This window comes from Bubalus bubalis, chromosome 9, assembly GCF_019923935.1.
Source record: "Bubalus bubalis isolate 160015118507 breed Murrah chromosome 9, NDDB_SH_1, whole genome shotgun sequence".
Classification (NCBI taxonomy): domain Eukaryota; kingdom Metazoa; phylum Chordata; class Mammalia; order Artiodactyla; family Bovidae; genus Bubalus; species Bubalus bubalis.
Window position 1 is genome coordinate 76,445,459 of NC_059165.1, and position 27,259 is coordinate 76,472,717.

The 27,259-nt window shown below is 35.7% G+C and overlaps 1 protein-coding gene across 9 annotated transcripts in view; it reads left to right on the forward strand.

Moving 5' to 3' along the window:
* The window catches only part of DMXL1 (Dmx like 1), a 125,830-nt gene that overhangs the window by 23,638 nt on the left and 74,933 nt on the right, over window positions 1-27,259 (forward strand). For 8 of the 9 annotated variants that reach the window (XM_025292991.3, XM_025292985.3, XM_025292988.3 and 5 more), the window contains 13 exons: window positions 53-185; window positions 7,504-7,570; window positions 8,839-9,017; window positions 13,772-13,961; window positions 15,141-15,306; window positions 18,459-18,671; window positions 19,944-20,197; window positions 20,309-20,993; window positions 21,084-21,205; window positions 24,301-24,390; window positions 24,470-24,572; window positions 25,700-25,819; window positions 26,102-26,323. In XM_025292991.3, coding sequence (XP_025148776.2) covers window positions 53-185; window positions 7,504-7,570; window positions 8,839-9,017; window positions 13,772-13,961; window positions 15,141-15,306; window positions 18,459-18,671; window positions 19,944-20,197; window positions 20,309-20,993; window positions 21,084-21,205; window positions 24,301-24,390; window positions 24,470-24,572; window positions 25,700-25,819; window positions 26,102-26,323 — 2,544 coding nt within the window. The remainder of the gene's footprint in view (window positions 1-52; window positions 186-7,503; window positions 7,571-8,838; window positions 9,018-13,771; window positions 13,962-15,140; window positions 15,307-18,458; window positions 18,672-19,943; window positions 20,198-20,308; window positions 20,994-21,083; window positions 21,206-24,300; window positions 24,391-24,469; window positions 24,573-25,699; window positions 25,820-26,101; window positions 26,324-27,259) is intronic. The other variant, XM_025292986.3, reaches the window with a different exon arrangement.

Sequence of the window (27,259 nt, forward strand, 5' to 3'; positions counted from 1 at the left end):
TCACTAATTAAATACCTAAATAATTATTGGTGGATGATACATATTTTTTCAGGTAATCGTCTTTTAACTGGTTCCAGCTGTTTGCAACTCTGGTCCAATAATAACTTGGAGAAGCCAGCTGAAGATGAAAATCCAGATAAAACAGATCTTAACTTTGGGGATTGGAGATGCATTTGGCAGTGCAAGTAAGCAGTTAGGGGGTTAAACCAATAAATCTATTTCATGTGGTCTTATGATATAAATGCATTTTTGTTTGTATAAAAGCATACTAACATAAAAAGTATTGATTTTTTTATAATTGTGACATACCTTTTCTTATATATAGAACAGTCACCATTTCCCATGCTCTGCAGATCCTTTTTTTTTTTTTTAAGTTGTTGAATAAAACACATAGGAAGAAACAGAAATGTGTAAGGCCCATAAGAGCATTCTAAATTATACAAAAGGAAGACAAAGATACCTTTCATAGTTTTGACTGAATTTTCCCATTGTGAAGAAGTATATTTTTCCCAAATTAATCTATATGTTGAATAATCACTCTTATCAAAATCTTATTGGAATTTCTACTTGTGAGTGGAGTTCAAAATATTAAAAGGACACATACGGTAAGAAAAGGAAAATTCTGAAAAAGAATGAAGACATACAGTATAGTAAAACTAATTCTAAAGCTACAACAGATCAAGCCATTTGTTGTTGATACAGGAATGGATAGATTAGGGTCCAGGGTTAGACCCAAGTACACAGAGATTCAGTATGTAAGGTGGCATTTTACATCAATAAGGCAGCTTGCTAGCTCTGTGGAGGAGAAAGCAAAGTTAGAATCTCCTTCATACTTGGCACTAAAACAAATTTAAAAGGAAGAAAAAACAATGTGTATACAACAACAAAAATTTAGATGAAAATACCAGTAAATTTTCATATTTTAATACTGCCATATCTGGTATGATAGCAACTAGCCACATCTCACTTGAGCACTTGAAATATGGCTAGACTGAATTGACATGTCCTAAAAGTATAACATACACACTGGATTTCAAAAGTTTTAAGCAAAAGAATGTGAAAGTCTAAGTTTTAGTTGATTACATACTGAAATGATAATGTTTTTGATATATTGGATTCAGTTCAGTCGCTCAGTCATGTCCGACTCTTTGCGACCCCATGAATCTCAGCACGCCAGGCCTCCCTGTCCATCACCAACTCCTGGAGTTCACTGAGACTCACATTCATCGAGTCAGTGATGCCATCCAGCCATCTCATCCTCTGTCGTCCCCTTCTCCTCCTGCCCCCAATGCCTCCCAGCATCAGAGTCTTTTCCAGTGAGTCAGCTCTTCGCATGAGGTGGCCAAAGTACTGGAGTTTAAAATATAATTAATTTCACCTGTTTCTTTTTGCCTTTCTTAAATGTCATTATTGGGAAATTAAAAATTGCATATTGGGCTATTTGTCATTTGTGTGCTATCACTATTGGATGACAAGTGCTATTTTAAGAGTTGTGGAGATTTTTCTAAGTATGACACAACATCTAAAAACTGAAAAGAAAGAAAAGGAAAAAATTAATAGTTTTGGGTATCAATAAAAATCTTTTGTGAAGCAAAAAGATTGTAAGGAAAAAAAACCAAAAACTCAATGGGAAATATATGCAATTTTGGGTTAATGCTATTTTTAAAAGGAGGTTTTAAAAATTAATTTGACGGCAGTAGATATTTCAGAAGTAAACAAAAATGGACAATGAGAAAAATGTTTCAAGAAAAATTTTTGAAGTATTATATGCGAATAATGAGCAGCATATGGAGTTGACTTACCTCACTCAAAAATCACGAAATGCAAAATATCCATAAAGAAAAGAATGAATAAAATCTATTACTAGTGAGTGAGAGAAAAGGTACTCTAACTAATATATACTGTTAATAAGAGCATAAAATTAGTATCATACTGTATGGAAGTATGAATCAGTAGGCTTAATTTTTCTTATGTTCTCTAGATAGCAAGTCCAAATTTCTTTCATTCATTCCAACAAATATTTGTTGAGTGCTTATCATATTCCAGGCAGTGGTAACAGTGCTTAGAATATAGGGTGGGTGGAGATAAACAATATACCAGTAAATCAGTATGATAGGATGTAAGGTAGGCCATTCTTCCTGAGTCAGTTTTATGTGAAGCAGTTGTTTAGTTGCTAAGTTGTGTCCATCTCTTCTTGAGACCCCATGAACTGTAGCCCACTAGGCACCTCTGTCTATGGTATTACCAAGGCAAGAATACTGGAATGGGTTGTCATTTCCTTCTCCAGGGGATGTTCCCAACCCAGTATCTTCTCCGATATTGGCAGGGGGATTCTTGACCACTGAGCCATCTATCAGATACCAAAGTCAGAGTAAGGCAGATATCCTATATATAGAATTTACAAAGGAGATTTCAAAGGAGCTAGTTCTGTGTTTTTTTTTTTAACCCCATAATCAGATCATGGGTATTAAAAAGGGTTTAAATATAGAGAGGAAATAGGATTTTGCAAAAAAGAGAATTCCTTAGAAAGAGCTGTGGCTTTGCTTTTGAGTCTTTCATATAAGATTGCGGGGAGAGAAGAGCAAAGAAGTGCTGTAGTGTAGTCACTGCAAATCTGGTAAGGGGCTTCTTGGGTTGAACTGAGAATTTGAAATGTATTTCAAACATTTGGAAGAGGGAGAGAATTTAAGTTAAAAAACAGAGTTATACAGAGTCCTAGTAACTTGAACTACACATACTGATTTATTTGAAGTGGTTTATTACTTAAGTAAACAATTAAGACTTGGACTGGAAACTATGCAAGTTTTATTCTAGGATCAAATGAGGATTGATCCTTAGAAGAAATGGAGTAGCCATCATAGTGAACAAAAGAGTCTGAAATACAGTACTTGGATGCAATCTCAAAAACTACAGAATGATCTCTGTTCATTTCCAAGGCAAACCATTCAATATCACTGTAATCCAAGTCTATGCCCCAACCAGTAATGCTGAAGAAGCTGAAGTTGAACGGTTTTATGAAGACCTACAAGACCTTTCAGAACTAACACCCAAAAAAGATGTCCTTTTCATTATAGGGGACAGGAATGCAAAAGTAGGAAGTCAAGAAACACCTGGAGTAACAGGCAAATTTGGCCTTGGAGTGCAGAATGAAGCAAGGCAAAGTCTAATAGAGTTTTGCCAAGAGAACGCACTGGTCATAGCAAACACCCTCTTCCAACACCACCAGAGAATACTCTACACATGGACATCTCCAGATGGCTAACACTGAAATCAGATTGATTATATTCTTTGCAGCCAAAGATGGAGAAACTTTATACAGTCAATAAAAACAAGACTGGGAGCTGACTGTGGCTCAGATCATGAACTCCTTATTGCCAAATTCAGACTTAAATTGAACAAAGTGGGGAAAACCACTAGACTATACAATATGACCTAAATCAAATCCCTTATGATTATACAGTGAAAGTGAGGAATAGATTTAAGGGACTAGATCTGATAGACAGTATCTGATGAACTATGGATGGAGGTTTGTGACATTGTACAGGAGACAGGGATCAAGACCATCCCCAAGAAAAAGAAACGCAAAAAAGCAAAATGGCGGTCTGAGGAGGCCTTACTGTGAAAGGAAGAAAAATAGCTGTAAAAGGAAGAAAAGCAAAAGGCAAAGGAGAAAAGGAAAGATACAATCATTTGAATGCAGAGTTCCAAAGAATAGCAAGGAGAGATAAGAAAGCCTTCCTCAGCGATCAATGCAAAGAAATAGAGGAAAACAACAGAATGGGAAAGACTAGAGATCTCTTCAAGAAAATTAGAGATACCAAGGGAACATTTCATGCAAAGATGGGCTCTATAAAGGACAAAAATGGTATGGACATAACAGAAACAGAAGATATTAAGACGTGGCAAGAATACACAGAAGAACTATACAGAAAAGATCTTCATGACCCAGATAATCATGATGGTGTGATCACTCACCTAGAGCCAGACATCCTGGAATGTGAAGTCAAGTGGGCCTTAGGAAGCATCACTATGAACAAAGCTCATGGAGGTGATGGAATTCCAGTTGAGCTATTTCAAATCCTGAAAGATGATGCTGTGAAAGTGCTGCACTCAATATGCCAGCAAATTTGGAAAACTTAGCAGTGGCCGCAGGACTGGAAAAGGTCAGTTTTCATTCCAATCCCAAAGAAAGGCAATGCCAAAGAATGCTCAAACTACTGCACAGTTGCACTCATCTCACACGCTAGTAAAGTAATGCTCAAAATTCTCCAAGCCAGGCTTCAGCAATATGTGAACCGTGAACTTATAGATGTTCAAGCTGGTTTTAGAAAAGGCAGAGGAACCAGAGATCAAATTGCCAACATCCATTGGATCATGGAAAAAGGAAAAGAGTTCCAGAAAAACGTCTACTTCTTCTTTATTGACTATACCAAAGCCTTTGACTGTGTGGATCACAATAAACTGTGGAAAATTCTGAAAGAGATGGGAATACCAGACCACCTGACCTGCCTCTTGAGAAACCTATATGCAGGTCAGGAAGCAGCAGTTAGAACTGGACATGGAACAATAGACTGGTTCCAAATAGGAAAATGAGTACATCAAGGCTGTATATTGTCACCCTGCTTATTTAACTTATATGCAGAGTACATCATGAGAAATGCTGGGCTGGAAGAAGTACAAGCTGGAATCAAGATTGCTGGGAGAAATATCAATAACCTCAGATACTCAGATGACACCACCCTTATGGCAGAAGGTTAAGAAGAACTATAGAGGCTCTTGATGAAAGTGAAAGTGGAGAGTGAAAAAGTTGGCTTAAAGCTCAACATTCAGAAAACTAAGATCATGGCATCCGGTCCCATCATTCCATGGCAAATAGATGGTGAAACAGTATCAGACTTTATTTTTTGGGGCTCCAAAATCACTGCAGATGGTCTTTGCAGCCATCTTGTAAGGAAAGTTATGACCAACCTAGACAGCATATTAAAAAGCAGAGACATTACTTTGTCAACAAATGTTTGTCTAGTCAAGGCTATGGTTTTTCCAGTAGTCATGTATGGATGTGAGAGTTGGGCTATAAAGAAAGCTGAGCACTGAAGAATTGATGCTTTTGAACTGTGGTGTTGAAGACTCTTGAGAGTCCCTTGGACTGCAAGGAGATCCAACCAGTCCATCCTAAAGGAGATCAGTCCTGGGTGTTTATTGGAAGGACTGATGTTGAAGCTGAAACTCCAATAGTTTGGCCACCTAATGGGAAGAGCTGACTCATTGGAAAAGACCCTGATGCTGGGAAAGATTGAGGGCAGGAGGAGAAGGGGATGAAAGAGGATGAGATGGTTGGATGGCATCACCGACTCAGTGTATATGAGTTTGGGTGAACTCCAGGAGTTGGTATTGGACAGTGAGGCCTGGCATGCTGCAGTTCATGAGGTTCCAAAGAGTCGGACACGACTGAGCGACTGAACTGAACAACTGAAGATTACACTAACTGGAATACATTTAAAAGTTGAGCTTGATTATAGTTCATTTGTGGTTCATTTTAAAAATCTGCTTATACCTGTTAGATGAAGACTAGTAGGTATGATATAGAATAGGTAGGACATAAGAGGAGTAGAGGTGACGTTGAGTATAGACATGAAGGAAGTAAGTTGTGTGTGCATAGCTTTTGGAGGAGGGAACTAGTGCAAAACCCTGAGGTAAAACTGTGTCTTGCCTTGTGGCTGGAGGAAAGTGAACATAGTGTGGAGTGATGGGGAAATGATTAGAGTCAGGAGGCAGCTTACAGGTTATTGTGAGGCTTTTGCATTTTAATTTTGAGTGAGTTGGGAAGCTGTTGAGGGTTTTGAGCATAGCATGAAATCTGATTCCCTTTTAAAAGAATACCTTTAGATACTGCTTTAAGAAAAGACTGTAGCGGCAACACAGTGACAATCATGAAGACCAGGCATTTTTTTTTTAACTTTTTATTTTGTATTGGGGTATAGCTGATTAACAAACAATGTTATGATAGTTTCAGGTGAAAAGTGAAGGGACACAGCCATACAAATACATGTATCCATTCTTCCTGCTCCCATCCAGGCTGCCACACAACATTGAGCAGAGTTCCATGTGCCTTATAGTAGGTTCTTGTTGGTTATCCATTTTAAATATAGCAGTGTAAGACCAAGCACTTTTAATTATTTGTTTTAAAGATATCTTTAAGATTAACCAGATACATAAAAATGTGTGTTCAAAAATGTTCATTCTACCACTTAATGTTCAGTTCAGTTCAGTCACTCAGTCTTGTCTGACTCTTTGTGACCCCATGAACTGCAGCACGCCAAGCCTCCCTGTCCATCACCAACTCCCGGAGTCCACCCAAATCCATGCCCATTGAATCGATGATGTCATCCAACCATCTTATCCTCTGTCATCCCCTTCTCCTCCTGCCCTCAATCTTTCCCAGCATCAGGGTCTTTTCAAAGGAGTCAGCTCTTTGCATCAGGTGCCCAAACTGTTGGAGTTTCAAAGTATCAGAACTTAATGTTCATGACATATTTTAAAATATATATTACAGAGCAAATTGTAAATATGACATCAGTTTCCATCTTCTTCCCCAAAACCTCCCACAGAAAGTAGATGGAGAAGTAGAGTGGAAAGAGATTTGGAAGTCAGTGTATTAACATGTTACTAGTGATTTTGCATGGAAATGGGTGTTGTGGTTTTGGTGAAGCTATAGATGATTTTATTTTCTTCTTTTCACCCATTTATATCATTATTTTCTGTTATGTATTTATAATTAAAATCAGGGTAAAAAGTTTTTTTTATTTGAAATTGAACTGTGATGGCATTCCTCTTTGGCTTGCTTTACAAGTGTGACTCTATCTAAGCATGAACTTGGGAAAAGAAAAGGAAAGCAACGATAGTGAGAAATGTCTTGAGATCAGTATTTCCTGAAAGGCAGAAGGGAAGGTGATGAGGGAAATGCACTGAAACTCCTTGAAGAAGGAGGGACAAGTATGCACCAAGTATGTTGGTGAAATTGGGAGGCCGAATCCATAATTATTGGAAGTCTCTCATTAACACACACATAATCTTCAACTGTGCAAATGCTGCCTTAAGGCAGAATTCATTATAAAATACTGATTTATTGTTCTTGTAAATGTATGTTGGAATGTAAGTATCCATAGCTCCAAAAATTAGATTTCCAGGTTAAAAAATGAAACCTTTCTTTCTCATATTCTAAAGGAATGAGACCTATGACTCTTCTGTCTTAAGCTTTAAAGAATGACAAGTCATTCCTTATATGATTCTTATGCATAGATATTTTTACATTGAAAATAATTTTTATATTTAATATTACATTTTCTATTTCTAATTTATGAGATATACTGAAAAGTGAGTGTCAAACTTATGTTATTATATTTTGTATTTGAAGCAGATTACTGAATATAGTTTAGAGGAGTAATGTTGCATTCTCTCATTTAATTTTCCTTGAAAATTTTGCCTTGTCTATTTAATTTACAGAACTGCTTCCCAAGTTCATTTAATGAAATTTTCACCAGATGGAGAATTTTTTGCCACTGCTGGGAAGGTAATTTGTGAAAATACTATTATCAAGTTGTGTTTATGGTGTATTTTGAAATATCAAAAAAATTTAACTTGCTTCATTATTTAAGTTGCAAACATTTTCTGTTAAATATGTTAAATAGCAAAAATTGGCTAAATATTATTATGTTAAAGGGCAATATGATATAATTGAAACAGCTTAAATCAAAGGTAGATCTGGGTATAAGTTTGCCATTTACCAACTTTTTGATCTTGAGCAAGTAGTTAATCACTTTGAGCCTTGGTTTTCTGATGTATAAACTAAGGATGATAATACCTACCTCATAGGTCATGGATCCTAGTTTAGACAGTGTATGTAAAGTGGCACAGTGTCTTGGATATAGTATACTGTCAGTAATAAACTATAACTGTTATTTATGTTATCTTCTAGCTGACAGCTATATTGGACTGTATTTATAGTAAAAGAATTTACAGACTTTCTAGAAGGACATTTTTAACTTTTCTTTGTTATTACCTGTTGATTTCAGAATAGTGAATTCCCTTAAATTTTAATTATTTTAAATCATTGGTTCACAGAGCACTTTACATAAAACTAATAGTCTGAAGTTATTTTTCCCATGACTCAAATCTGCACACTAAGAATATGAGATGTCTTAAATTCTTGATGAGGTATTTTCTCCTAAAATTTTTTTAGGAGAAAACTAGGGCTGTTTAATCTGATTAACTTTAGTCAGCGTCAGGAATGTAATTAGTAACTTAAGAGCAGAACCTGGTACATGCTAATCTCTCATTCTTGCTTTCCTTCCCAGATTAGGAGATGCAATTTTGGTTGTGCTTAGAATATTTTGTATAGTGGTAGTTGCTAACTAGTTAATATCATTTTCTTTGAACATTCATACGACAATCTGTAAAAAATGTTGTTTTATAAAATTAGCAGTATTTTGAAGTCTACTAATGGTAATACTTTCTTATTTAATATTTGGCTAAGTGAGAAAATGAACCCTTCATCTTTAGGTCTTTCCTGAATGACTTTTATTTTCCATATCAAATAGTAGCTAGCATTTTCCTTGAACCAACCTTTGCAAAATACACACGTTCACATACCTTAATTCTCAAAGAACAGTTAAGGAATGCTGGTTAGAAAAGTTATCAGAATTCAGAGATTTTCTTAATTTTTCCATGCCCAATGCCTATGTTCCTTTAATTGGGAAGAAAAATCTTACCTTTGGTATTTGGTTTAACCTTTAATTCTGATCCGGATGTTTTTCTGTTTCTGTTTTTCCACCCTCTTAGGCTGACTGTCTTTTAAAGGTATGGTATAATGTAGAAAACTGGCGGACATCTGTTACCTCTCCAGATAAAAATTCAGAAAAACAATCTGAAGGAGAAACTGACTTTTCTTTTGTATATCTGGCCCATCCTCGAGCTGTAAATGGATTTTCCTGGCGTAAAACAAGCAAATATATGCCTAGGTCAGTGGATTAGTCATTTTTCCCATGTATTAAGAGAACGTCATCTTTGTGACTTTGACCGCTTTTCTCATTTTGAGAATCCATTGCTATAGGGTTTTTGCCCAAGAAGATTCAAGTAGTACTAGATAGCTCCTGGACTGCAAGCCTCTGGCTATGAGTTAACTATGTATGATACTTAAGAGGAGAGCCATGTGAAAGGATAATTTACCTCTAGTTCATATATCTTAAAGTGACAAGAGTTGTGCATCTTTTTCTTTCAATTCTTTCATCTTTAATCATTCTCCAAATTTCTATTTGCATCAACTTTTTCATATTTCACTCTCTTTAGCTTGTCCCTTTTTATGTGTATCCACTGGTTTTTTTTTTTTTGTAACTAAAAATACAAGCTTTATTGAGAGTGTATACCATGAGACTTCAAATATTTCTTTAACTGCCTGCAGCATCTTTGAGGAAAAGTACATGAACTAATAGATTATGATGTCCTAAACTAGATATTAATTTAACCTACACATGCATGCACAAATAAACCTGTTAGTACTTCATTTGTTTCCTATAGTCTTTGTCAGACTTGATATCCCATTGACTTTTTGCATATACTTAGTAAGTTATAGCGGAGAAGGCAATGGCACCCCACTCCAGTACTTTTGCCTAGAAAATCCTATGGATGGAGGAGCCTAGTAGGCTGCAGTCCATGGGGTCACTAGAGTTGGACACGACTGAGCGACTTCACTTTCACTTTTCACTTTCATGCATTGGAGAAGGAAATGGCAACCCACTCCAGTGTTCTTGCCTGGAGAATCCCAGGGACAGGGAAGCCTGGTGGGCTGCCGTCGATGGGGTCGCACAGAGTCGGACACGACTGAAGTGACTTAGCAGCAGCAGCAGTAAGTTACAGAGGTATTGTATTACTTAATTGTAGGTAGAAATCCCTTTTTGTTCCACATGGCCATCTTCAATTTGGCCACACTATGGATCAATACAGTTTTTCCCTTATCTTTTTGTCATCTGAGAATGTCTTAAGCTGATCCATTATAGCATACTTAGATCATCTGTTAACTTTAGTTTTGCTCTTCTGAACCAGCAGAGTAAACCAAGATTTAAAAAAAAAAATTATTTCATATTAAACATTCTTTTTAGAGCAGTGTAAGGTTTATAGCAAAGTTGAGGGGAGGTACAGAGATTTTCCATACAACCCTTTTCTCCACATATGCACAACCACCTGCTTTATCAACATCCTCCACCAGAGTGGTACATTTGTTACAGTTGATGCTTACATCAACACATTATTATCACCTAAAGTCCATAATTTACATTGTGATTCACTCTTGGTGTTGTACATTCTGTGGATTTGGACACAAATCCACATATAATGTATGTATAACAGCATACACACATCATTCTTATACCTAGATCTTTTGGACAATTTTGTAGTGAGATAGTTACCATTTTTCTTACCTCTCTCCTCCAGTCTAACAAAGCATTGAAGTAGGACCCTCTAGGTACACGGATGGTTCTTCTGTTAGAAGTATGTTTCACAGTTTTGAGCTAAAGGAGAGTGGTGTGGACAGTCTATATTGTTAGCAGGAGCACCCTCAGTCCACCTTCACTTTGAGAACTATTACTTTAGTACCTCTGAGACCATTGCCCACACGTATAATTATGTGTCTAGAATAGAATGAGCCATGACGTGTGTGTGCTCAGTTGTGTCTGACTCTTGGCGACTCCATGGACTGTAGCCCACTAGGCTCCTCTGTCTATAGGATTTTCCAGGCAAGAATACTGGAGTGGGTTGCCATTTCTTTCTCCAGGACATCTTCCCAACTCTGGGATTGAACCCATGTCTCCTGTACAGTCCATAGTGTTGCAAAGAGTCGGACACAACTGAGCAACTTCACTTTCACTTTTCACTTTCATGCATTGGAGAAGGAAATGGCAACCCACTCCAGTGTTCTTGCCTGGAGAATCCCAGGGACGGGGGAGCCTGGTGGGCTGCCGTCTATGGGGTCGCACAGAGTCGGACACGACTGAAGTGACTTAGCAGCAGCAGCAGCTCCTGCACTGCAGGTGTATTCTTTACTGCTGAGCCACTGGGAAAGCCCCGAGCTATGACATACGTAAAGTAAAAATAGCTGTCTTCACAAACTGTCAACCTTTTAGAACTATCAGAAGTTTACATTATTCCGAAGGATGAGTTCTGACGATATTCCAGGTATTTTCACATGCAGCTAATTAGAGCACCAGAATACTAAAAAAGATAATTATGAAATATTGTATATTTTGAGAGAGGACAGTCACATCTGCTTCTGATACAGTTCACCCACTGTTGGCAAAAGTGATCATGGTGGAAGATACCATCAGAGGCAGGTACCTTGAACTGGGGCATTAAGAATACTTTATGACAGAAAAAAAAAATATTAATTTTTTCCGCCTACTTATTTTATCTCTTTTATCAACTAAATTCTACAGCATAAAGAACTGTGGTATAGAACGAGACTTTTCTGTTAGTTGTGGCGCCTTGGCAAGGTTTCCAGAATTTCACTTTCGGATCTATTAAAAAAAAACAACTAATTTCCTTTAGTTCTTTTAGTTTTCATGTTTGTTTCACCAGCTGCCTGCAGATTTATAGTAGGAAGGCTGACCCTTTCTCATGAGAGTGAAAGAGATCCCGTCAAAGACCATTGTCCTTTCTGATATGGCATCTTAAAATTAAGATGTTCAACCAAATGATGATGCTTCACACAAAGTGTCTGCTATCTTAAGAGGAAAAATGGGGATGTGCTTGTAATGAGCATATACAGGCACTTCCCTGCTAATTAAAATGATGAATATAGGACAGATTGGGAGGTTTGGTTATTTTCCCCACAAAACCTTCAGAAGTTGGTTTTACATAACTAGTTTTAGAACCATCTTAGCCTGTCGTTGCCTCAAGATAGGACAACTGTTGCAGACACTTACCCATCATACTGTTGCCCTATATAAGGTCATTCATCTATATATATCATTTTCGGGTGGAGGGGGAGGGCTGTACCTGAATATGATGTGCTTATTGAAGAGAGAATAAGGTACCTTGATGAAGAAGTGAGAAAGGGAGACATGGCCTGAGCAATGCCTCAGATACATCAGGATATTTCTTCTATGCCATGCTTATATTACCAGCCAGTTGTTTACACTATTTGTAAAGGTTTGGTGTTCTGAAGAACATTATCTGTGGTCGAAACCGTGTCCATGCTTCTGAGTTGTGCACCTTTCTAGCTTGCTTTGTTGGTCTTGTCTAAGTTCATATGCCTCTCCTGATTGCTGTCTGTTCAATTTTTTAGTCTCCTATCTTCTGCTCTTTCTTTGTAAGCCTCCCATTCTGCCATTTACTGATGGGGCACTATGAACCTTGCACTTTCCATACTGCCTGTTTGTATTGTCTTCTGTTTCTGTTACATTTGATATTATTGCCACTGCCTGTGTGTATGTAAATGTAGTAGAGAGAAACAGAGGGAACGAGAGCAGGAAAACGTCAGTGGGAGACAGAGATAAAAGGGGAAGAAAATTGAAGGAAAAAGAGGAGGGAGAGGCATAAGGATGGGAAAAGGAAGGAGAAACAGAGGGTTTGGAAAGGTAAGGAGAGGCCCTAGGAGGAGGGTACCAATGAGAGGTAGGAGAGGTGGAAAGGGAGGGTGGTTTGGAGAGGCTAAGAAGCAGAGAATTGTAGGAGAAGGCAGAGGCAGGGAAGCCTAGAGAGTGGATGGAAATGGAAAAGTTTCTTGTAGGCGAGTAGACATAGAAGGGGAGGGGCAGGGAGGGAGGTGTAAGAGCAGGGGAGGAATCTGGAGAGAGCTACCAAGACAGAATGTGCTGTTCTCCCTGGTCTTGCCCTTTGCTTTTTTTTTTTTAATCAGATAGGTATGTTTTAAAAACTGACTACTATAGAATATTAAAAAAATTTTTTTTCTTTAACTTATCAAGTTACTTGATAGAAACCTTCTACTGGTTTTTCTTTTTTAATCAGTTAGATATGTTTGATTAAGTTTCTATTACAGGATATTGCAACTTAAAAAAAAATTTTGCTGAGTTAACAAAGACTGTCAGCCAATAGAAAGGTAGTCTTTAATAATAGAATTCCAGCTTTTGCGCTCTTGATGCACATGGGATTTATTAACATATATGTAATTGTTTTGTTATTATTTTGTGGGGTGGCAAGACAGTAAATTGACTGAAAGTCAAAAATGACTAAGGAAGGAGATGGCTAATATTTAACGGATTTTTCTGTTTTCACACTTGACTGCTTTTGGTATATGTTAGGCAAAGACACAGTAAGTGTACTAGTTACTATAGCTTGTTAGTGACAAGTATGCATATACCTTTACAGGAAGTAAAAATGAAGCCTTGTGAAATAATTTTAATAAATATCCACTGAATAAATCAGAAAATCTGAATAGAAGATGTCAGGTTTTGTCCTTGTTATTAACTGAGGGAGTATGATATGATCTCAGTTTTTGTTCTTTAGATGTAAGAATCTTGGATTACTGAAACAGGAACTACTGAGTTCTAGGCAGAAAATAAATGGATTAGCAAGCATTTGCAGTGATGAAATCACATACCCAACTCAGTTTTAATGGTTTTGACTATGTTGCATAAATGTATACTGACTTTTTTTTCATTGATACCTTAGTTGTGTACATTTAAATAATTATAGAAACATTGTGGAATATGATACTGTGGGAAATTTATGTTTTCGCTTCTAAAATCCTTTTATTCCTTAGGGCTTCTGTATGTAATGTACTGTTGACTTGCTGCAAAGATAACATATGTCGTCTTTGGGTAGAGACATTTTTACCAAATGATTGTTTGCTCTATGGAGGTGACTGCAACCATTGGACTGAACCAATTAATTTAACAAATAACATCAAGAGAAACGTTTCCAGTAAAGAACGAGTTCAGAATGCTTCAGATGTAAGTGTTTTTGTTAGATGTTTTTCCTACATGTTTTAATATCTTTTGTACAAGGCCTTTTTGTAACACTCATCTTAATATTCAAAATCATGGATAGTTATGAAAAAATATATGTCTTAGGAAATCAGTTCTCAGAAAATTTTCAGTATTTTTTTTTTGTCTAGCATGAAACTGCCTATAATTACAAAGTTAACCTTAGGTTAACTGATGATATCAAAAGGATGATCATACTTAACTTAGCTGAAATAACAAAAAGTAAATTAAGATCTGAGAATGCAAAAATTTGACTGTAAAAATAATGTATTATTTTTCTTTCTTTAGGGCTTAGGGTGTTTGTCCTGTCATTACAGGAATGATTACTTTATCAGATTGTGTTCTATGTTTGTTATCGTTCAAACCTCCAAGAACTTGAATTACTATAGTATGGCAAAACTAAAGTCAGTTTTTGATGTTGGGGCTAATTAAACATAGACTAGTAACATGGATCCTTGAAAATAAGAAAGTGACCTAAAAATGATTTATCTTTGAATGTTTTGTATAATTATGGAAATACTGTTTCTCAAATTTAGATCATATTGCTAGTGGCATAGAATATAATTAAGTGTGTATTGTATAGAGACTCAACCACTGAGACTCAGTCAGTGGTTATATATAATAATAGTTGAAAGACGTCCTTGACTAGGAATCACTTTCAGGTGATGTTGTATTCTGTATAAAGTATTGTATCATGAAAGATGAGAAAAGCAATATTTGCGTTGCCTGCCTCATGGATCAAATGAGGTGATTGCAGTGAAAGTGCTTTGTAAACTATGAAGTATCATCCTAATGAATGGTGGTAATATTATTCAGTGCTTTGTGGTCATAGGGAGTAGCCTGTAGATACAAAGAGAACCGTATAGATAGGGACATCATTTCCCACAGATGCATGGTAAACTTTTTTTAAATTAAGAAAATATTAAATCAAAATTTAACATATTGTGTGATAGTTTAAAGATGAGTCGGACAGTTAAAAGTGTCAAGCTTATTTCATGTTTCACGTTTGTTGTACAAAAATACTGTAAAGTACTTGTACATATAAGCTTACCTGAAATAGCATCTAACAATCATTATATAACTTATATGCGTATAACAAAATAGATGTTAGTTTTACTTTGTTTTGCATTGTTTTTATTCTTATAGGTAAATCAGAAATTTTTTCGTAGAGGTCGGAGATCGCTTGCGCTTGTGGCACATACTGGGTACCTGCCACACCAGCAAGACCCTCATCACGTTCACAGGAACACGCCACTGCATGCCAATGCACTTTGCCACTTTCATATTGCAGCCAGCATCAACCCAGCCACAGGTAATAAAGTGCTGTTCAGAAAATGTTTTTCAGATCAAGTAGATTGATTTTTATGACCAGTAAGTTATACTATACTTATTGAGTAAGTAAAAAATTGTAGGTGATTTTCTTAGCTAACTTTTCATTATAGCCAGCTCACTGATGATAGAAAAAGTTTTTGTTTACTTGTTTGGTTCTTAAGGCTGTGATTTGGTCTGTAATTTTAGATCGTGATAAGTCATTGACATGTTCTGTATCAGTTTATTCAAAAGTTGAGATTTGAACTAATACTTAACAAAAAAATCAACACCTCAGAATTATAATTACTGTATAGTTGTTCATATGAAACTGGTATGTTTTGTACTTAATCTTTGGAGCCATTTCAGAAATAGGGCAGAAATATTGTAGAAGTTATAACTGAAGAATTAAGAAACCTTGTGTTGTGGTCAAATATGTACTTTGAGATAGATTGAAAGATCTAGAATACCTGGATTTATCTATGAATTTGAAGACTGATGTGTTTATCATTATAGTAAATATTTTATGTTTAAAAACCAGGTGGTCACAGTTGGGCATTTAAGGTAGAACCTTAAAATATTGCTTGGAAAAAGTTAAAAATAATATTTGCACATAATAGCCACCATCTATACAGGCAATATAAAGTTAACCTCCCTTCACATCTATTCCACCCTAGTCTTCTTCCTCAGAAGGTAACCACTCTAACGAATTTTTGTGTATTTTGAGATATTCTTTTGTTTGTTTATTTTGCTGCACCAGGTCTTCGTTGCAGCATGAAAACACTTAGTTTTGGTGTGCAGGATCTAGTTCCCTGACCAGGGATTGAATCCAGGCCCTCTGTATTGAAAGGGCAGAGTCTTAGTCACTGGACCACCAGGGAAGTCCAGAGATATTCTTAAACATAAATTAAGCACAACCTATTTACATATAACACACTGGATTTGCAGTATTGCATTCTTCAAGAAACGTAGAATGAATACAGTCCATTAGTTACTTGAATCAAAGTGAGAAGTTCATAGAATGAATACAGTCCATTAGTTACTTGAATCAAAGTGAGAAGTGCTTTGATAAGTTAAAAGTTCAGAGATACCTGTGGTAGGAATAAAGTGTATTTGCCTATTTTTTTTTTTCAGTTTTATTTGGTTAATAACAGTCCCAGCACTAAAAGAATCCATGAGCCAAGAAAATGTAAATGGGAGAATATTGAATGATTTTTATTGAAAATTATATTATTACTTTATCAAAAAAGATATATTGTCAGTGCTTATAGTATCCAGAGGAAGCTCTGAGGTCAGTGGAATAATTTTGAAAGTCTTTGTGAGTAAAAGACAGTATTTTGAGAATAAAGAAAGCTTGAATTCTCACTTTAATAGAAAAGGCTGAGGTGTTATGGAAAAAGAAACCTAAGTTACAATGTAGCATCTTCTTGACTACTTTACAATAAGGAAAACTCTTAAAACCTTTCTTCAGATTGTAGGTTCCTAAGAAAAGTTCATACATTTAGGGAAAATCAAATAAAAATAATAACGTTAGGAGCTATATTAGATTCTGTGGAGACGTTTCTTTCCTTAAATTAGGTCTGTTAGAATGACCTTTCTGCAAGGCCCAGAACTTATCTGTTCATCAATAGAAATAGATACAGGAGAGAAGTTTATAATAGTATGTTCTCTTAGTTCTAGCTCCTATACCCTCTCCATGATTATTTCTCATAAGAAATGATTTTACCAGATTTTTTGAGTGAGGTCAGAAGGCAAAGGAAATGTGATTACTTTTCAACCAGAATGCTTCTGCTAAAAGTCAGCCTAAGCCCCTCCTTTTTTGTGTACTTAATAGCTAGGCCTGTGATCTACTTCAGGATTACTTATCTCTTCTGGGTTGATTTGTAAGTTGAAAATTAGAAAATCCTCCCCATGAAGTTTCTTGCGGACAGTTTAAATCCCTGACACTATTGTGTATCCACCTAGCAACAGTGCAATTGGTAGTTGAGCCCCTCAAGGCTTTTATTGTGTGTTTAGTGTCATGTAGGAACTGGAGATACAATAATGATCAAGATGTTATTGATCATTGCTCATATGAAGCATATAACCAGGTAGGAGATAGATAAATACTAATTAAACAATTATACTAATGAATATATAATTATAAACAGAGCTCTTGAATTAGATAATATCCATCAACTCTTAGAACCACTTCCAGTAGAAGGGGTGGGGAAAAGATTCATTTATTCTTTCCTTTATCCCCTATAATACTCTTTCTGTTGGTGTCCAGCAATAGACAGTGTTTGAACAAATAATTCAAATTATTTATATTTCCTATTTTTAAAAATCAGCAGATTTGTTCTGGAGAAAATTATTAACCTTCCCTGAATCTATTCCAGCCTGTACTGTTCAGCAGACACCAGCATGATTTAGATTTGGACTTTAATAATAATAGACAAATCTTTCTTTACCTCTATTACGTAAGAATTGTCATTTTTTACAATTTACTCTGAATTTGTACTTCAATATACTTCACTTAGCAATGATTTCAAAAGTAATACCAAGGGACCAGATTTTGTTTTGTTTTTTTAGCTGAGTTGGCTTGTCTTGAATGATTTTCTTGAATATAAGAAGGGAACCTTAGTGTCATACTATCTGATTTCAATCTTGATGCTAATAAATAAACAGTATCTATTGCAGTATCTATCTTAGGATTAGATAGGTAGGTCATGAAAAAAGTTAATATGTCAGTCTCTTAAGTAAAAGAAAGTTGTTGCTATTGAGGTAAACATATCACTGGTCCCTTGACAACTTGATGATGACATTTTTAATGGTAGATCAGGTTAAAATATGTTTCTAACGAGTTTCTGTATAAATTAAGAACACTATTCTATTAACATGTCTACAAATTATAGATAGGTTTCTTAATGAGAACATTTTATAATTGTAGAAAAATACATATGTGTGTATATATAAGTAAGTTATGGTATGTGACTTAGAATGTGTACTTTTCTGTCCTTTATAATAAGTATATTAAATACAACATTTAAGTCTGTTTTTTCATTAGTAATAATTGTGGGAACCATTATATTGTGAGTCTCACAGATTAAATAAAATGTGTTTTATGTGCTAGCATGATAGCAATTATAATTTTGATTTTTTTCTTGTTCTTTGTAGACATTCCACTTCTTCCTTCTATTACCTCTCTGAGTCTAAGTGAAAATGAAGAGAAGAGTGGACCTTTTGTGGTACACTGGCTAAACAATAAAGAGTTGCATTTTTCTTTGTCCATGGAAGTCTTTTTACAACAACTTAGAAAAAGTTTTGAGCAACCATCTTCTGAGACCAGTGTAGAAGATTCTAATCAGGCAGATGTAAAATCTGATGAAGGTAAAGCATTAAGAAGGGTAAAATGACGTTTTGTTTAAGATAGAGAATATTTTTATATTAGGGTAGCACCAGCTACTGTTAGAAATAACCTTCAGATTTCAGTGACATAATACACATTTGGACTAGCTCATATAATAATCCAGTATAGACGTTTTTGTTCCAAGTGTCTTACTTCCTGATGGTAATGTAGGGATTTAGAATTCTCCATATTATGCTTCTGTGGAGCACTAGGGTCTTGCTGCTCAGAGGACTATCTGCAGACTAGTAGCATTGGCATTATTAGAAATGCACAATCTCATGCTCCACCTGGAGCTGCTAAACAAGAATCTGCAATTTAGTGAAATTCCCAGATGAGTTGTATGTATATTAAAGTTTGAGAAGCAGTACACTTAGGGCTTAAGCTCTACATTCAGCTTCTATTCATTCAGCCTCAGTCAAGTAGAGAGAAATCAAGTGTTTTTTAAATTACGAGTTTACATGTTCCCCTTAAAAAAAAATTAAGCAGTACCATCATGTATAAAGTTTCCATATTGTTAAATTTGATGAGCATTCTTCCAGATTTTATTTTTTTCTATGCTCATGGAAGTATATATAAAGGTAGTTTCTTTTTAATTGTACTATGGGATTTCATTTTTAAATGAACATAGTGTTCTGTAGCTTGCTTAAATTCAGTATTCGGCACTTTTCTTGCTCATTAATTTTAACAGTTCCTGAGTCAGGAGACTCAAGAGAAAACTTAAACGTTTTCTTTGTTGATAGACATTTAAATTGATTTCATTTGTTTCTCACTATATACTGATAATGGTAAAATCCCGCGTCTCTCTATCTTTGTGAATTTTTCTATATGGTGGATCCCTAGATGGGGAATTAGCATATTGCGTAAGCATTTTTAAATTTCAATAACTTTTGCCAAATTGCCCCCCACCCCACAGTAATGGTTTACAAGTTCATGCTCCCTTTAAGTAAGTAAGTGTTAGTCGCTCAGTTTTGTCTGACTCTTTGTGCCCCCTTTACCTATTTTCCAGTCAGTATTAGCCCTTCTACTGATAATCCAGTGACTCAGCCTTTTGGGCCTTCTGACTACTGAGTTAACTCCAGTGGCCTTATATTCCTGGAGCAAAATTATTTTTAAAGGGAACCCCATTTCCTGTTTATATGAAAACATGTTTTTCATTTTGAATGCATTTGTAAAGATAGATTAAGAATGCATTTCTTAATTTATAGTAGTAGCTTGATTGTATTTATATGGTCCATGAACTCTTTTGCTTATAGAGATCGATGACAGTGTTGATGATCTGAAAATAAATCATGAAAAGAAGGAATTGGGTGGTGATAAACTGATACCAAATTCAAGTTTTGTGCCATTACCATCATCTGCCATTGATCATCAGATTGAAGTACTTCTGTCTGAATGGAGTAAAAATGCAGACATGCTATTCAGTATTCATCCCATGGATGGTTCTTTGCTGGTTTGGCATGTGGATTGGCTGGACGAATACCAGCCTGGTATGTTTCGTCAAGTACAGGTATTATTTTTATGATCTCTGGAGAGCTGCTTTTTGTTAAATGTGGGTACTGTTTTGTAAAACCTCTTTATATAGTTTCATGGCTTCTAATGCTCACATTCTTAATTCCAGGTGTCCTTTGTTTCCAGAATTCCTGTAGCTTTCCCCACAGGTGATGCAAACTCTCTCTGTAAAAGCATAGTGATGTATGCCTGTACCAAGAATGTTGACTTGGCTATTCAGCAAGGGAAACAAAAACCTTCCAGCCTGACACGTTCCACGTCAATGCTTATCTCTTCTGGTCACAGTAAATCAACTAATAGTTTAAAATTAAGTATTTTTACCCCTAATGTTATGATGATTTCAAAGCATGCTGATGGCTCCCTGAATCAATGGCTTGTCAGTTTTGCCGAAGAATCTGCTTTTTCTACAGTTCTCAGTATTTCCCACAAATCCAGATACTGTGGTCATCGCTTTCATCTTAATGATTTAGCTTGTCACTCAGTATTACCATTATTGCTGACAACGTCACACCATAATGCATTAAGGACACCAGATGTTGACAACCAAAAGCAACCTGATGATGCTGTGAATATTGAAGAATGTCCTTCGGCACAACAGAATAAAAGCACTATTGACATGGCCTTTCAGGATCCCAATGCAGTTTACAGTGAGCTTATTCTTTGGAGAGTTGATCCAGTTGGGCCATTGTCTTTCTCTGGAGGTGTTTCTGAGCTTGCCCGGATTAATTCTCTTCACGTTTCTGCATTTTCCAATGTGGCATGGCTGCCCACTCTTATTCCCAGTTATTGTCTAGGTAAGCATTCTGATTTTTACTTAAGAACTTTAGATTTCCTGACATTGTTGCTTAAAGGTTAAATTTTAAATGTTTTTTAAATACATCTAGGTGCATATTGCAACTCTCCTAGTGCGTGCTTTGTAGCAAGTGATGGACAATATCTGAGATTATATGAAGCAGTTATTGATGCCAAGAAGCTTCTATATGAGCTTTCCAATCCTGAAATTTCTGTAAGTAAATGACTTTTGAAACTAAGAATAAAATATGATGTGTTTAAATAGTTAATTTATACTTACTGAGCAATTTCTATGTAATATAATATAATGTAATGTAATGTAATGTAATGTAATGTAATATAAAATTTATAATTAAATGTATTTTTAGTTATTTTTTACACATTTACATTATAGTCTTAGTGATAGTCTTATAGTGATCCCAATCCCTTAAAAAGAAACCATGTCTTTCATTCATTCCAAAAGTAGAATCTAATGTCCAACAATATGTAGTACTTCTTTCTGTTGTTCAGCCGCAAGTCATGTCTGACTCCTTTGTAACCTCATGGGCTGTGGCCTACCAAGGCTCCTCAGTGTGTGGGATTTCTAGGCAGGAATACTGGAGTGGGTTGCCATTTCCCTCTCCAGGGAATCTTCCCAACCCAGGGATCGAACCCATGTCTCTTGCATTGGCAGGCAGATTCTTTACCACTGAGCCACCAGGGAAGTCCCATAGTATTTCCTGGCTCAGAGACATATGGGGACTTCTGACAGTATATTGCTGAATCATGTTGGTTCATCTGTAGGTTATTTTTGAACAGGGGAAACCGAAATAATAAGAGTGGCATTTTAATCTTAATCAAGTGAAAAAAGCTTTCAATTTGGTTGTACTACAGGCAGGAGTTGCAAAGCTTTTGTCTTAGATTAGAAGGCACTTCCTCCTGTTCCCAACTGATGGCAAACCCCCATCTCTATTGCCTCAGCACCTTCAGCAAGCCAATATTTCCATTCTGTTGGTTTCGGTGTTTTTAAGTATGCCCTGAGGTAACTTTTAGCCATACTGAGCTTGTTGTTTAGGAGATTCAAGCCGTCTCCTCAACTTCCAATTAATGTTTGTTAATGCTCTGGTTACAGAATTGCACAGGTTATCAGTGGCCTGCTCCCATCTTTTTTTTGTTTTGTTTTCCCCTAAGTTATTTTACAGAAGAAAAAGTTTTTTTTTAAAGCATACAGTGTTATACTAGCAACATATTTCTTGAGGGTCTTCTATTTTTCAGGAATTCTTTTTAAGCGCTGGAAATTTAGATGTGAACAAAACAGATAAAAATCTCAGCTTACATTCAGTGAAAGAATATAGAAAAAAGGTCAAAATATATTAATAAATACTTTGGAGAGAAACAGTGTTGCAGAAGTAGTAGGGAGTGCCAAGTAAAGTGCTGGTCAGGGAAAGCCTCACAGAAGTGGTACAGTTTGAGCAAAGACCTGAAGGAGATGAAGGAGCTGCCTGTGTGGATATTTAGAGGGAAAAGTATTTCAGGAAAGCAAGTGTAAAGATCCTCAGACCAGAGCATGTTTGGTAGGTAAGGATCATCAAGGAGGCTGTTGTGGCTGGTGTAGGATAAATGAGGTGGAAAGTAATAAAAAATAAAGTTAAGAAGTTAGCCTGGCCTTTGCAGTAAAAGACCTCATAGGCCATTGTAGTTACTTTGAATTTTACTCTGAATGACATAGAAACTGGTGTAAAGAATGACAGTGTTATGATCTGACTTAGGCTTTAAAATATCACTGTTTGCTATATAGATTAGACATGGGAAGCAGAAGTGTTATCAGAGAGATCAATTCAGGAAGCTATTACAGTAGTTTAGGGAAGAGTGAAAGGGGGGTAGAATGTAGCAAGTGGTGTGGTGATAAAGAGGATAAGAACTGGTCAAATCTGGATGTGTTTTGAACATTGACTATAAGGATTGGACTGGATATGGGGTTTGTGTGAGAAAAAGAGGATAACTCCCAAGGTTTGCCTTGAGATGTGAAGAATGTGTAAATAGGTTTTGAGGTGCAGGGAGGATTCAAGAGCCTGACTTTGGACATGTTAATTTTGAAATCCTGTTTGATATCCAAGAGATCTAGTAGGCTAGGGTCTGGAGTTTAGATGGAGGCCTCGTCTGAAGATAGAAAATAAGTACCTGTTAGAATATAAAGTTGTGATGCTGAATGAGATCTCTGAGGGAGAGGCTATAGTTGGAAAGTAGAAATGGTAGGAAGATTGAACCCTGCGGCATTCCATTGTTAAGGTGGTGTGAGTGTGGTGTATAAAGAAAGCCAAAATGAAGAAATTTCTAAGAGGAAGAAATAACAGATTCATATCTGATAGATCAGGCATGATGAAGATTGAATTTAACCATATGACTTTGACAAGAGCAGTCAGAAGATGATGTGGCTCAAGAAATCACTGTTTATAAATAGTATGTCAGCTTGTTTATTTAGCTTTGTTTGTCAAAGTTAATGCTAAAAAGCTTTGATTCTTGGAACATTTCCATGAGATTGAAGTCACTCTTTCATAGTTAAAATTATAAAATACTTTTTCTCCTTAACGATTACCAGACATTGCTTTTGTTTTTCTCTGCACCAACTGAGCTATATAACTCTGTTCATTCCTGTGTAATTGCCTGGTAGAATCCCAGAATGTTTATAATAAAAGACTTGTGAACTTATTTAGTCTCACCTGAACTTATTTATTGTTTGTCTGTTTTTTTTTTTTTTTTAAATTTTATTTTATTTTTAAACTTAACAATATTGTATTAGTTTTGCCAAATATCGAAATGAATCCGCCACAGGTATATCTGTGTTCCCCATCCTGAACCCTCCTCCCTCCTCCCTCCCCATACCCTCCCTCTGGGTCGTCCCAGTGCACCAGCCCCAAGCATCCAGTATCGTGCATCGAACCTGGACTGGCGACTCGTTTCATACATGATATTATACATGTTTCAATGCCATTCTCCCAATTCTCCCCACCCTCTCCCTCTCCCACAGAGTCCATAAGACTGATCTATACATCAGTGTCTCTTTTGCTGTCTCGTACACAGGGTTATTGTTACTGTCTTTCTAAATTCCATATATATGCGTTAGTATACTATATTGGTGTTTTTCTTTCTGGCTTACTTCACTCTGTATAATAGGTTCCAGTTTCATCCACCTCATTAGAACTGATTCAAATGTAGTCTGTATGTGTCCCCTGTTTTGAGGTGGGTCTCTTGTAGACATTTTAGATCATTTTTTATTGTTTTTTAAATTTAATTGTTTAATAAAGGAAATATCCATTTTTTCAAAAACAGAAATATGTTGGTGAAGTGTTTAACATCGTCAGTCAACAGTCAACAGCCAGGCCAGGATGCATTATCGCATTAGATCCCATTACCAAACTTGTAAGTATTATTTTTCTGGCCACTGAGCATTAATAAATAATATATATGTCAACTTATGTTGGTATTTATTTACATTCAGCAGGGCAGAAAAACCCAACTGCTTCATGTTTTTCAAGAAGACTTCATTTTGAATAATCTTGAGAAGAAAAGACTGGGAAAAGACAGAATGTTATCTGATGCAGGTAAAGAAGAATTTTTTATGTAATGAGATATAAAATGTACAGTATGTTAGGCAGTTAATAAAGATAAGTTGATACAATGTTTCATGTCTAAGTTTAAATTTTTCCTATGTACATTTGTGATAATATTTGTCATAAATATCAGTATCTTTTTATTCTTAGCAAGGCAAGGATAATGAAAAAATTAAAAGAGTTTGTCAGTTATGGTTTTTTAAAATACTTTAATTAATTAATCTATATCTACCTGGCATGCAGGATCTTAGTTCCTCCACTAGGGATCAGACCCAGGCCCTTGGCAGTTAGAGTGCAGAGTCCTAACCACAGGATTGCCAGGGAACTCACATCAATTATGTTTTTTTAAAAAAGTATCATAGACATGTTCTTTATCATTAATGTGTGAGTGCTCTTTGCATGGGAGGGGTCCTGCCCTAATAATTTGAATGATATTGACACCTGACCCTTTAAAAATCTACAATTTAAAGCATTAGCTACAAACTTAAAATTATATAGGCAGTTTTAATTAATACTTTTTTATAATTAAGCAGTTTTTAAAATGATATTATTTTTAAAATGATATTAAATTCATCCTCCCAGTATTAGCTGTTATTTTAAATAAAGAAAAACAGGAAAATAAAGCTATAATATCTTGGTTATTTTGATTACAGAACCAAACCAAACTCAAAAATAACTTTACTTACCAAGGAACTGTACAGTGTGTACTGTTGCTCTAAAAATCGATTATCAAGACTCAAATTATAATAATAACTGCATTCTGTATTTGTTTCAGGTTATTTTTATTTTCTTGTACATCATTTCTTTACCCTTTTTCCATTTTTTTTCCCTCCTTTGAGAAGTACCTTTTTGAATTCTACGCCTTTATGTTGAATGTCTAATTTCTTGCCACTGCTTTCTTAGTCTTCTATCATTTTCCCTGAGAATTTTGAACTTTGCAAAAATGCTTGTAGTGCTTTTGTAATCTTTAAATACAATGATGGAAATAAGCTGAAAATGATAAATATGGATATAAAGGGTTATTTATATCGACAGAATGGTCTTTATTTTTCATTTTTCATATTAAAATGTTAATAGCTGTCTATGTTAATAGCGAAATATATCATTAATACCAACAGGCAGCTCACCTAATGGATTTTCTGAAAAATTCTACCTAATTGTAATAGAGTGCACCCAAGACAACCGTTCGTTGTTACACATGTGGAATTTGCATTTAAAGTCCATTCCTGTCTCATTGGGTGAGTTTTTTCTTTTTTTTCTATTAGTAGACTTAGATTAACAAAGTATGTATAGATAGATTGATGGATATTTTTTTAAGCTGTTTTTATTGACAGGGTAATTGCAGTTTATTCTGTTAATTAAGGAAAAAACAGTTTCTCAGTTTTCTTGTCCTAAAGAATCATAGGAATATGTTTACATTTTTATCTTTTATAAGGCAGTTTTGGATTATAAAATTTAGCAATTTTAATGTTTATATGGGTTCCCTCCCAGTGTTTGGGTTCTTTTTTTATGTTTTATAGATGAAAAAGTAGATACAAAAATATCTGAAGCAGCTTGGCAGCCAGAAGAACATTATTCTTCTTCTCCAGAGAAGATCCTATCCCCCTTTTCACAGAAGTATCAGGCTTGCAGAGCAAATCTCCAGAGTACCAGCAAGTTGACTCTGTCTTCAGAAATGGTTTATAGCCAAGAGTTGAATTTGCCAGAAGGAGTTGAGATAATAAGTGTTAAGCCATCAGCAGGTGTGTAAACTTTGTAAAAAGAGACTGATACATTTGGCAGTGCATGAAGGTTTCCTATGTATTTAAAAATAGTTGCAACTCCCACTTTTTAAATTCACACAGAAGCAGAAATGGAAAGAATACCTTTCAATATCCTAAATAAAAATTTTAAATTTCTCATTATGTTTTCTCATTATGATTACTCTGGCATTTGTCAGCCAGACCTGTCTTAAATATTGATTTCCAAGACAAATTTTTATTATCCTTTGGTAAAGATGAAGTGGAAGTTTCCAGGGCAGAGTTAATAATGGAGTTGCATCTTATTTGCCAACTGATAATATTGGTAATGGCAGCCAGGAGCTCTGTGCTGTGAAGGGCTCTTAAGTGTGTAGTTCCTGATAAATATTTATCATCCTCATCCTTAGGGCAGTGGTCCTCAAAATGTGGTCCCCAGACCAGCAGCATCAGGATTGTTTGGGAAGTTGTAAGAAGTAAAAATTCTTGGGTCGTACCCTAGACTTACTGAATCATAAACTCTGGGGTGGGACCCAGCAGTCTTGTTTTGACAAACCTTCCAGGTCATTCCAGTGTACAGAATTTCAAGGTATCAAGGGTATCATGAAAACCAAGACAAAAATCCATCTTTTTAATCACCTAGTTCTTTCATTTTCGTAGTCATAGTGTGGATTTTTGGTCTTCTTTACTTATCACTTTTGACTAGTTACTTCGAATGCTCTTCAGTTTGCCGTGTAATCAAGCACTTAATCTTTTGTAATTGGTGAAGTTAGCAGGAGTATTACAGTGTCATGATAAATTTTTTAAAACATTCTGAGATTTTTTTTTTTTGGTATATTTTAATAAAAGAGGCATCAGTGCAAGGAAAGTTAAAGTTTGGGAAAAAATGACTTTTGTATTGAAATTTTAAGAGCTGTTATCCTTAGCTATCAGAGAAGGCAA